The sequence below is a fragment of the Vanessa tameamea genome, chromosome 18 (assembly GCF_037043105.1).
Source record: "Vanessa tameamea isolate UH-Manoa-2023 chromosome 18, ilVanTame1 primary haplotype, whole genome shotgun sequence".
In the NCBI taxonomy this organism is placed as follows: Eukaryota; Metazoa; Arthropoda; class Insecta; order Lepidoptera; family Nymphalidae; genus Vanessa; species Vanessa tameamea.
In genome coordinates, this window is record NC_087326.1 from 331,313 (window position 1) to 342,079 (window position 10,767).

The following is a 10,767-nucleotide window of genomic DNA, read 5'->3' on the forward strand; positions in this document are numbered from 1 at the left end:
AATGAGAAACAAATATATTTAATGAGCCTACATGAATTATATTTTAAAAAAAATCAATAATTTATTGGCACAACCCAGAATCTGCAAAATTGATAAACTTACCACTGATTTAAAAAATCAATGGCATATTGTTAGATAGACATTATTTATTGCACATCTGAAAAGTGAAGAGGTTGTGCTCTATTTTCACAAAATAATAATTTCGATTCACTTGGCTTTAATTATTTCTAACAATAATACTGTAGATTGGAAAAGGACATTTCAATGAACAATTAATTTTGTGTTACTTTTGTGATCTGTTTATGAAAAGCAGAATAAATAAATTAATCAATCATTATGTAAGGATCAGAATGTATTGAGAACAAAACTGACGTTATACTTATGGGCAATAATCAATTTTAAGAACATCACTTATTTAAATGTGCCAACATTTGGATAGACATATTTACTGATAAGTTATGAAATATTTAACAGTAGGATGCATGAGTTGTAATATCAAGTCATACATTACTAAAATAAAACAAGCATTGTGTTACAAACAGTATAATTCAGCGTCTGTATCTGTATCTCTTGAAGTGGAACCAGAGTTGAAAGATGTTGTTGTGGAAGTGGCAGCGGAAGCCGCGCTTGTACGAGTACTCCCATTCACGGTTGACGATCTTGAAAGCGATGTCCTCGTATGGTGGACCTGCGTGGAACCGCAGTACCGCGAACTCAGGGTTATCGGCACACGGTTTCTAAAATAAAACATTAATAAGTTTATATGTTTTATCACTTTATTACTAGGATAAAAATAAATAAATAGATACATATAAATTCTGAAACTTTTAATGTATCAGAAAGGGAGTACTAACGAGAGAAAATTCGGGCGTCGCATTCTTGTCGATTAGATCCGGGTAGAAGATATTGAACTTGTATCCCTGCACGATCTTCGGCGGCGGATTGTCCATGTCGTAATGAGTCTGGTTGTATTTGTTCCATTCGAAGCCCGTGTGTACTCTGAAAGATCGATCATACCGTTACCTTCAGTGGTTTCATAGTGAGGGCGAGATATTCATGACATAAAACACAATTCTTATAATCTCACTCACCTGTTGAAATATCTGGGTTTGCGCGGACGGTACTTGTCGGCCCACAGGTAGGGCTGGTCGGGCAACGCGTGCTCCACGCTGAACTGCGCGCCCTCGCCCTCCGCGCCGCCCTCCCCCGCCATGGAGCGGCGCGCCGTGGCCTCCAGCGCCGCGCCCGTCGCGCCGCTGCCGCCCGGCGCCGGCGCACTGGCGGCCGCCAGCGCCGCGGCGTGGTGGTCGGCGGCGCTGGCGGCGTGCAGGCGCGCGCGCAGGAAGGCGAGGCGCTGCTCGTCCTCGGCCGCCTCCGTCACCAGCGTGCCGGGCTCCAGCGCCCCGGCGCTCAGGTACACGGGCGAGTACCCGCCGCTCGCGTACTGCAGCCGGCCCGCGCTCGACTCCTCCTCCTCCTCGCGCTCCGACTCCGACTGCGACTCCTGCGCCTCCGCGGCCTCCGGGGACTTGGATCTGTTGAAAAAAACATATCGTAATTACTATCGCAATATTCGGAGACTCGAAGTCGTCCCGAAGGAGCAAAGTGAACGGAAAACGTACCGCCGTTCGTGGGGCGCGTCGTGCTGCGCGGCGACGTCGGCGGCGGGCTGCACGCCCTGCTCGCGCTTGAGCAGCTGCAGCTTGCGGCGCAGGTTCTGCTGGTGACGGTCGCGCAAGCGAGCTCGGGCCATGTGCGCTGTATTCGATTCATTATTTGTTACAGAAAAATTAAACACACTGGTGATCAGCGATCAATTGAATTATTTATTTATATATTCGAAATCACCTTTGAGCTGGCTGAGCAGACTCTCCCAGTAGGGCACGTCGACGCCGTCACGCCGCGCGCTCATCTTGCGCTCGATCTGAGCACGTAGGGCCTCCAGCTGCACTCCGGTTTTGCCCTTGAATATCTGAAATGCAAGTATGATGTAGTGGCACCCTTCCTACCGAAATACCCAAGTGTGATGAGGGGGGTGGGGGGTACCTGCGTGACGTCCTCGGCCACGGCCTGGTGCACGCCGTCGCGCCGCGCGCCGGGCGCCGCCAGCCGCCGCAGCTTGCTCAGCTCGTCCACCACGATGGTCTGTACGTCCTCCCAGTACGCCTGATTCGCGTTCTGCTCCAACTCTTTGTACACCTGCGAAACACGAGGTTGTTTTCGTAATCATTCGTCCTCAAAGAGTTCGTGTTTGATCGTCCTCCTTTTCCGTACACCCTCATACCTTGATGTCTTCGAGTAGGTCCTCCAAGTCCTGCGCGTTCAATCCATTGAGATAAGTGTACGGCTCGTGCATCTCTAACGCGTCGACGCATTGCTCGGAGCTCACGTACCAAGCCAGCAGATCGATTGGCTTCGCTACGGAGGGAAATCAGTGTTGAAATATTGAAAGTTAAGACAACAGAAAATCAAAATAAAAGAATATTTTGATTTGTTTAATATTGTAGGCTCATAAAAAAAGGACATGTGACAATGTCGAAATATATGTAAAGCTACCATCAGTTCGGTAGAAAAATCGACAAGAAACTCAGTACTTACTCTTTTCACAATTTAATGATATGGTATGTCGGTAAAGTGCAATTACATTTTTATATGATATCCTGCCTATAAATCAATGAATATTTGAGTTTGAGGTGTTGTGTTTACATAAGCCAATCTCCACGCTTTTTTATCTTTAATATAATGTTGTTTTGAGGAATATGGCTCGCCTATTAAGTTTGCAAAGTCGGGAACCAGGTGTTTCTAGTCCACCTTTCCTCCTCGTATCTATACAATAATTGTCACCGTCTCTTTCAAAAAGATTTATACTGCGATGGGTACAAATAATATTGCCGTAAGCATATTGTGAAGCAACTGTAAATTATAAGCAGAGTGGAAAGCGCAGACACCTCGGCCGTCGCGGATGCGTATCTGCGAGCGCAGGCGCGCCTGGTGCAGGTGGAAGGCGTCCTCGTGGCGCGCCCAGCTGTGGAACTGCGCCGCCTCGCGCGCGCGCGCCGCCTCCGACGCCTCCGCCTCGCGCGCCGCGCGCTCCGCCTCGCGCTCCAGCCGACGCTGCTTCACCTGTTGACGACGCTCGCTCGCATTCAATACTTCCTCTTTCCTTTATTATGTCTAATTAGTCGAATCATATGTATTTTATTAGAGTAAACTTCAAGTCAATATTTAAACATCTGCTATCTAATATGCTGCTACCACCGTTTCGGAGAGCAGCCTCCAGCTAGAAGAGATGGCAAGAAACATAATTGCTCTTTTGATATGGGTTTTTGAACTAATAATTTGACTCCAATGTCAAAAAAAAATTAGATGTTTACTTAAGCCAATATCGATTAAAAAAATATTTGACTAATGCTAGGCGCTAGAAATGACACTAAATGATAACACAATATATTAGGGATTACTTTGATTCAAAGCTCCAATGGTTAGGTATGCGGTTAGGAAAATTAGTCAAGTAACTAATTGATATGGCTCCATTAGTGTTATCATAGTATCATGAAACATAATACTATTATATGGTACGTCACTTTGATGTAACCATAAGACATGAAAATGGTTCTACATGTTTTTTTTTTCTTTTTTCAATTAAATTCAAAAACTACCAGTTATATAATAGTTGCCATAATCACCAGTTTGCAAAATACATTTTACTGAGAAGAACTTGTAAGAAACTCATTATATTTAATTAATTTATTATTCAATGCTCTATGTGATTTGATCTTGTTAAGCAGAGTCACACTAAGTTACCTTTTCTAGCTCTATCTTATTTTCCATCTGCTTTTGTCTATTTAATGCTTCAAGCTCATCGTGTGAAACATTCTTAACACCTTCCTTTGCAAGTTTTTTTGTCCATACAAATGTATGTGTGAGTGCCGAGTCTCCAAATGGGTTATCCTGGTTGGTGTAGCACTGATACTCATTGTCCCAGCCCATACGCTCGCGCCTCTTGCGTTCCTTCTCCTGTTTTTCCTGAAGTCTTCTAGCTCTGGAAACATCAATAAAATCAGCTTAATGAAATGTATAGACAACTGACAAACTAATTGCATTTATGTGAATTGTTTTTAAAGCAGAAAGATAATGTGAAAAGATTTTTTTTCAGTTACATTATTTCATATCTCGATCAAATAATTTTCAATATAATGATCATCCTTGCATTACCCTTAATACAATAACAATAGCATGAATCTATTACATTTATTGAAGGTTGGTTGTAAGTATGTAGTATGAATAAAAATACCTTTTTTCTTCTGGTGTTTCATTAGCTTTCAACATTTCCTTTTGCTTCTTCCTTTCTTCTTTTAATCTATGTCGTTCTGCTTCTAATCTCTGCAGCAGTTTTAATTCCTCCTCATCACTGTCACTACTACTCGATGAGCTACTGCTGTGTGCTCTTTTCTTCTTCTTTTTACTCTTCTTGTGTTTAGAATCTTTCCTCTCTCTGCTTAGAGACTTTTGCTTTCTTTTAGGACTCCTAGATTTGGATCTATCTTTATGTCGCTGTAAAGTATCACGTCGACGCTCGACTGATCTTCCACGAGAGTCATCTCGGTATCTGCTTACATGTTTTGACGACCTGCAAAGTAATTTTTTTTTTAAGCATATTGTATTATTTTACGGTTTTCTAATTATGGTTAATACATACATTTTATGGTTGCTGTTATAATAGTAAGATGTTGTATAGCAGACGGTAGACGACACGAGTAATGTACGTAGTCGTTGAACTAAAAGTCAACACAAAATGTTTTTAAAACTGCTTAATATTTTTACAACCAATTATAATATTGATATAATGGCGTATATATGAGTATTTATGAGTTTTAGGCTCAATAGTTGTTAAATCCTTATTGCTATTGCTTAATTTATTTACAAAAAAGAAATGTCAAATGAAATGACAGCTTGATTGGCAGTCTGCTAAATGATCATAATTCATGATCATTAATTCTGTAGCATAAAATTTTTATGTCACAGAGTATTTAAGCCAAAAATCTCGACTCTTTAGGTATTTACACCGTAGTTATAGTCATTAATACAATTATTGTTGACTTCCAGGCAAGAGACATGACATACATATATTATAATATACATTGTATTTAACTAACATGACTGTATTTTTAGATGTTGAAAAAGAGTAACTACTGAGTTTCTTGGCGGTTCTTCTCGGTAGAATCTACATTCCGAACCGGTGGTGGCTTTACTTTAAATGGTCTGTTAAATGACGATTCAAAAGTGCTTGTAAAAGCCTACATGAATAAAGTATAGTTTGATTTTGATTATTTTGCTCATTAATAGTTGAAACACCTTATTAGATATTTTTGCTCATTTGTCATCTATTAAATTTTATGTATTAATGTGTGAATATCGTAATAGAATATACGTAAAAAGTATCTTTTTATGATTTTTTTACATATTTATGTTTTGTTTATACTATGGTTTCAGAGAAATTTAATTTTTACCAAGTTTACATTAACTCAGTGAAGAGGAAATTCTGTACTTGATTGGTAACTGATATCCTGAATCCTGATGAACTTACCAGCAACTGCACTTTTTTTTAACAATGTCATCACTATAAACTGTCAATGTCAGTAAGTTCATTACATTATTACAGAATACAGTGTTAAACAGTCAGAGGCCAAGCTGCTGTTATGTGCAATAATATAGATAAAATGAAAGTGAAAACGAAGTAAAGAATAATTTAAAGACACACTCAATATTAAAAACAATTGGAAAACTAGTTAAGAAAATCCAAAGGAGAGTTTACAGAGATTTTATTAAGTTAGATTTAAATTAAGTGAGATATTTAACGCAAATAACAATGTCCTTTCTAAGAGGATCAGAAAATTATGTATGGTGTACGACTAGTGTATTAGGAAAGGGAGCTACTGGCGCTGTTTTTCAGGGTGTTAATAAGAACAATGGAGAACCAGTTGCTGTCAAGACTTTTAATCAACTAAGTCACATGAGACCTCACGAAGTGCAGATGCGTGAATTCGAAGTTCTGAAGAAAGTGAAACATGAGAACATAGTTAAATTACTAGCTATTGAGGAAGAACAGGACGGAAGGGGTAAGGTCATCGTTATGGAACTATGTACAGGTGGAAGTTTATTTAACATTCTTGATGATCCTGAAAATACATATGGGCTACAAGAGCACGAATTTTTACTCGTGCTAGAACATTTGACTGCCGGTATGAAGCATTTACGCGACAACAATCTGGTACATAGAGACTTAAAACCTGGTAATATTATGAAGTTTATAAGTGAGGATGGCACTACCACATATAAGTTGACCGATTTTGGAGCAGCAAGAGAGTTACAAGAGGAGGAGCAGTTTGTATCCCTGTATGGAACTGAGGAGTACCTTCACCCTGATATGTATGAACGAGCAGTTTTAAGAAAACCAATAGGGAAGAGTTTTGGAGCAACTGTGGACTTGTGGTCAATAGGTGTGACACTTTACCATGTAGCCACAGGACAGTTGCCTTTTAGGCCATATGGTGGACGGAAAAATAAGGAGACAATGTTTTATATTACAACAAAGAAAGCTTCTGGAGTCATTTCAGTAAGTTAGCATTCAAATAAACTATACATTTTCAATCCACATAGTTTCTTCAGCCTGTAAAAGCTGGGCTAAAGCTTCCTCTCCAATTTAAAAGAAAACTTGATACTTGTCAATTGATGCTTTATTAGTAGAGAAAAATTACAATTACTTATGGATAGTCAAAGTAAAACAAAAATACACTCTGATTTGACAAAAATCAGCAAGCAAAAAGTATTGTATACAATTTACAAATATAATAAAGAAGATGTTGCACTAGAATTAATGTTACAATAGATAAAGACTAAAAAGTGCAGTTATAATGATTAAAGTCTTTTTACAGGGCACACAAACAACTGAAAATGGACCTATAGAGTGGTGTCGGGAACTACCTTCACACTGTCAGCTAAGTTTAGGTCTCCGAAAACTAGTCACACCATTGCTGGCTGGACTACTGGAGGTGGACCCGCATAGAATATGGACTTTTGAGAGATTTTTCTCAGAAGTTCAAACAGTAACATCGACAAAACCAGTTCACATTTTTCATGTGAATAAAGCAGCTAGCATAAAGGTAATTATTATAAAAAAAATTTTTGCTGCAAAATTTATATTTTTATATTAAAAGGAATATTTTAGATATAATAAATGTTAAGTTTATAATTTGAAACTAAAAGTTTGCATTAGTTTAGTCTTCAAAATTCAAATGTTATTTCTATCCATTTTCAACAAACAATTATTTGTTATACCAAGATCCTTGGCATAGTTTTAATTTGAAAGTCATAGCATGTAATGGTATGTTGCATTGTTAATAAATACCAACATATTATTATATACTAATAAATTTAATGATTTATTTTAACTTCATAACATACTTAGTAAGGTCTTTGTTTATTGTCACATTATATAAAAATGTAATTTATTTGTGACGAAGAAGGATGTGTCAGTAAGATGTAAACAGGATAGGGAGGTATTACAGGATGATGATGTGATATTTCGGTAGTGTTTAGTTGATTAAACTACATTTTTAAATATGTTAACCTTTGTCTATTCCATTAGTAAAGCAGAAATGTGTTTATGTGAGTGTACAGTTAGTAGTTACTTTATTGACGACGCGCTCTACATTACGTATTACGTTTACTGCGTAGCCGTTACACATGATTTCAGTTGTTGTGATTTCTATTTAAACGATACTAATGAAGTTTTTGCTCATAAATACTCATTGCAATTTTTTACGAAAGAATTGTTTCGTATTTATTTTACTGCAAACAGTTTTTATCCTATAAAAAATGTTAAACTTTTCTAGTAATTACTTATTTTTTTTGAAATAAGTAAGACAATAATCAACTTCAATGTATTGTAATTATGTTTTTAATCATTAACCACAGGTTTTCCTGAAACCGGAGGAAAAATATGAGCATCTGCAGACGTACATCTGCGAACAGACGAGCGTTGTCGCGGAATCCCAGATCCTACTGCACAAGGATGTCTTACTTCTCAGTGAAATAGATGAAAATACTCTCGGTATGTGCATCTTAATTAGATAAATATTAATTATAAATAAAGATGATTCACTTTTTTTCATACTATTTATAGCTGTGAACTTTCATACAAATTATGTTTACAGGTAAGAGTTATCCGGAAACAACAGCCGACGTGCCCCTGATGCTCTTCAACAAGAATAATAACAACGTCAGTATGGCACCGGAGCCCGAGGTACCTAAGTTCCCCGTATTCCCGAACATCGTGTCCGTCGAAAACGACGCCTCGCAGGCCAAGGTACGCCCTCGGTTATCATCTTCTATTCATTAAGGCTAAATCGCACTGAAAACTTGAGTAAACAGAGAATGCTTTGAAAACGATTACGGTTTGTATCAATTACGCGCGACATACGCGCCTAATTAAGCTATACTTATAGTATACTAGGATAGGAGACTGAAAAGTCTTTTTTATTCATGGAATGGTGCCAATGATTTACTGTGTTATTTTAATTTTTGGTTTAAGTGGATCATTAGTATCGTATCGTATCTCGATACGAGCGCTTCCAAGATCAAAAATGTATCCTCAGACGGCGTGCAGCGTCGGGCACGTCGTCAAGCGGCGCGTCGAGGCGCTGTGCGCCGCGTCCGTGCTGTGCGGCGCCTGCGTGACGCGCTGGGGCGCGCTGCTGGCCGTGCGCCTGGCCGCCGTGGCCACGCGCGCGCACGCGCTGGCCGCGCACGCCGCGCGCCTGCACGACGCGGCGCGCGCGCTCGACCTGGCCGCCGCCGCCGCGCTGGCGCTGGCCCCGCGCGCGCCCGCGCCCGACGCCTGGGCCGCGCCCGCCGCGCTCGTGGCGCACGAGGCCGAGGCGCTGCGGGCGGCGGGCGCGGCGCTGCGCACGCGCCACGCGGCCGCCGCGCTGCGCGCCGACTGGGACGACGCGCTGCTGCACGCGCCGTGCCCCAGCGAGCTGCGGCTGCACCTCAAGGCCAAGACGCTGGTGGAGCGGCTGCGCGAGTCGTGGCAGCACCTGGTGCGCGACCGCGCCACGCGCTCCATGACGTACAACGACGAGCAGTTCCACGTGCTGGAGCGCATCACGGTGGCGGAGACGGGCCGGCGCGCGCGCGCCCTGCTGCAGCGCGCCGCGCCGCTGGCCCGCGCGCGCGCCGACGCCATCGCCGACTGGTGAGCCCGACACAGCCTCCTCGCTCGTCGAGGACTAGCCATTTAACATCCATGAGGGAGGACGCACTAGGCAAAACTCTTCGGTACAAACATATGTACACATGTCCGGCATAATGAATCTGAGACAGGAAATTCCTTTGCCTTTCGCGGTAAAGAAATGGTGTTGGAGGGTGGCAGATATATAACGAGGTTAGGTTATGTAGATTTCTATACAAACCTATTCCAGAACACCATCATTTTTTGTATGAAGGTGTGTACGTAGTCTAAATGTAAAGCAAATAGAAAGGTCTTTTACAAGCGTCGTCAGATAGGCAGAGTAAATGTCATGATTATTGTTATCAGTCAGTCACCCGTTTGGGAAACGGTGGGTTAGGTTTCCGCCTAGATGGTTTAGTCATTTTTTATTAAATGTCACTTATAATGTAATTGGAAATGAAGGAGGTTAAGTACGAGTAATTTAACTGACCTAACCTCTCAGATACCACCGATCGTCTGTATAATGAGCAGGACCACCGGACGCGGGGCATCGAGAGCGGCATCGCCAGTCGGCGAAACGGAACGGGGCGACACGAATAATGATGTCATAATCTTCGATCGCAGGTACAAGGTCGCACAAACGGTTTTCCTGCAAACTCAGATCCTGGACAAGGACCTGTCGAGCACCGAGCTGAAGGTGCTGGCGCTGGCGGCGCGCCTGCAGGACGCCGAGCACCGCACGCGTGCGCTCGTGGGCGACGCGCAGGCGCAGGCGCAGGCGCAGCTCGGCGCGCTGCGGCCCGACGCGGGCGAGGGCGCGGCGCGGCGCGAGGGGCGCGCGGGGGTGGCGGCGGGCGGCGCGGGCGTGCGCGCGCTGCTGGCCGCGCACGACGACGTGGCGGCCGCCGTGGCCTGCAGCTCGGCGCTCGTGGCGCGCCTGCTGCACCTCACGGCCGACGCGCCCTAGCACAGCCCCGCCGACAGCGACGCGCCCTCGGACTCGGACTCGGAGTCGGAGTCCGACCGGTCGTCGGCGTCGGCGTCCGCGTCGTCGCCGGAGTCCGGCATCGAGACGGTCATCTACGAGTCGGCGGGCTCCCGCGAGGCGGGCTCGCTGCCGCGGGACGACGAGGCGCTCGAGCGCTGCGAGGTCGCGCCGCACTCCAAGTCCGCGTGCGTGGTGACGTGAGGCGGCCCGAGACCGTGCTCCCGTATGCTACGGATCTCAGAGAATGTTCCATTTCCTAAATGACTATCACTTCCGGTTTTACATTATTTTATTCTTAGTAAAAATAGTGATGTTAGCGAAATATTAGATAGGTAAATCAGTACAATAGAGTGATGTGACGAAATCGATTTAACTCCTCAACATATCCAGTAGTCGGACGTTTATCGGGAGACAAGGTTTAAATGTGTGACACGAGTATTAGTTGGAGGTTTGACTTAAGGCATATCCGTGTGCCGTTCGGTGCTGATAAACTGACGTATATGTAAGTGTAATTAAGGCTGTAAGGGCATCAGGGAAGATTGTA

At 43.1% G+C, this 10,767-nt stretch overlaps 2 protein-coding genes across 2 annotated transcripts; one reads left to right on the forward strand and one right to left on the reverse strand.

Moving 5' to 3' along the window:
* Window positions 1-527: 527 nt before the first annotated feature.
* LOC113401044 (splicing factor Cactin) lies at window positions 528-4,927 on the reverse strand. The gene is made up of 11 exons (XM_026640757.2): window positions 4,700-4,927; window positions 4,295-4,630; window positions 3,805-4,042; window positions 2,949-3,123; window positions 2,285-2,418; window positions 2,047-2,199; window positions 1,849-1,972; window positions 1,623-1,758; window positions 1,092-1,535; window positions 855-999; window positions 528-737 (listed from the first exon to the last, which is right to left on the reverse strand). Coding segments are annotated over exons 1-11 (2,076 nt in total). The 5' UTR covers window positions 4,702-4,927; the 3' UTR covers window positions 528-548.
* Window positions 4,928-5,670: 743 nt separating this feature from the next.
* On the forward strand, window positions 5,671-10,435 carry Ikkepsilon (I-kappaB kinase epsilon). The gene is made up of 6 exons (XM_064217661.1): window positions 5,671-6,616; window positions 6,936-7,163; window positions 7,978-8,113; window positions 8,217-8,368; window positions 8,658-9,259; window positions 9,860-10,435. The coding sequence occupies exons 1-6, from the start codon at window positions 5,870-5,872 to the stop codon at window positions 10,200-10,202; spliced, it is 2,208 nt and encodes a 735-aa protein (XP_064073731.1). The 5' UTR covers window positions 5,671-5,869; the 3' UTR covers window positions 10,203-10,435.
* The last annotated feature ends 332 nt before the right edge of the window (window positions 10,436-10,767 follow it).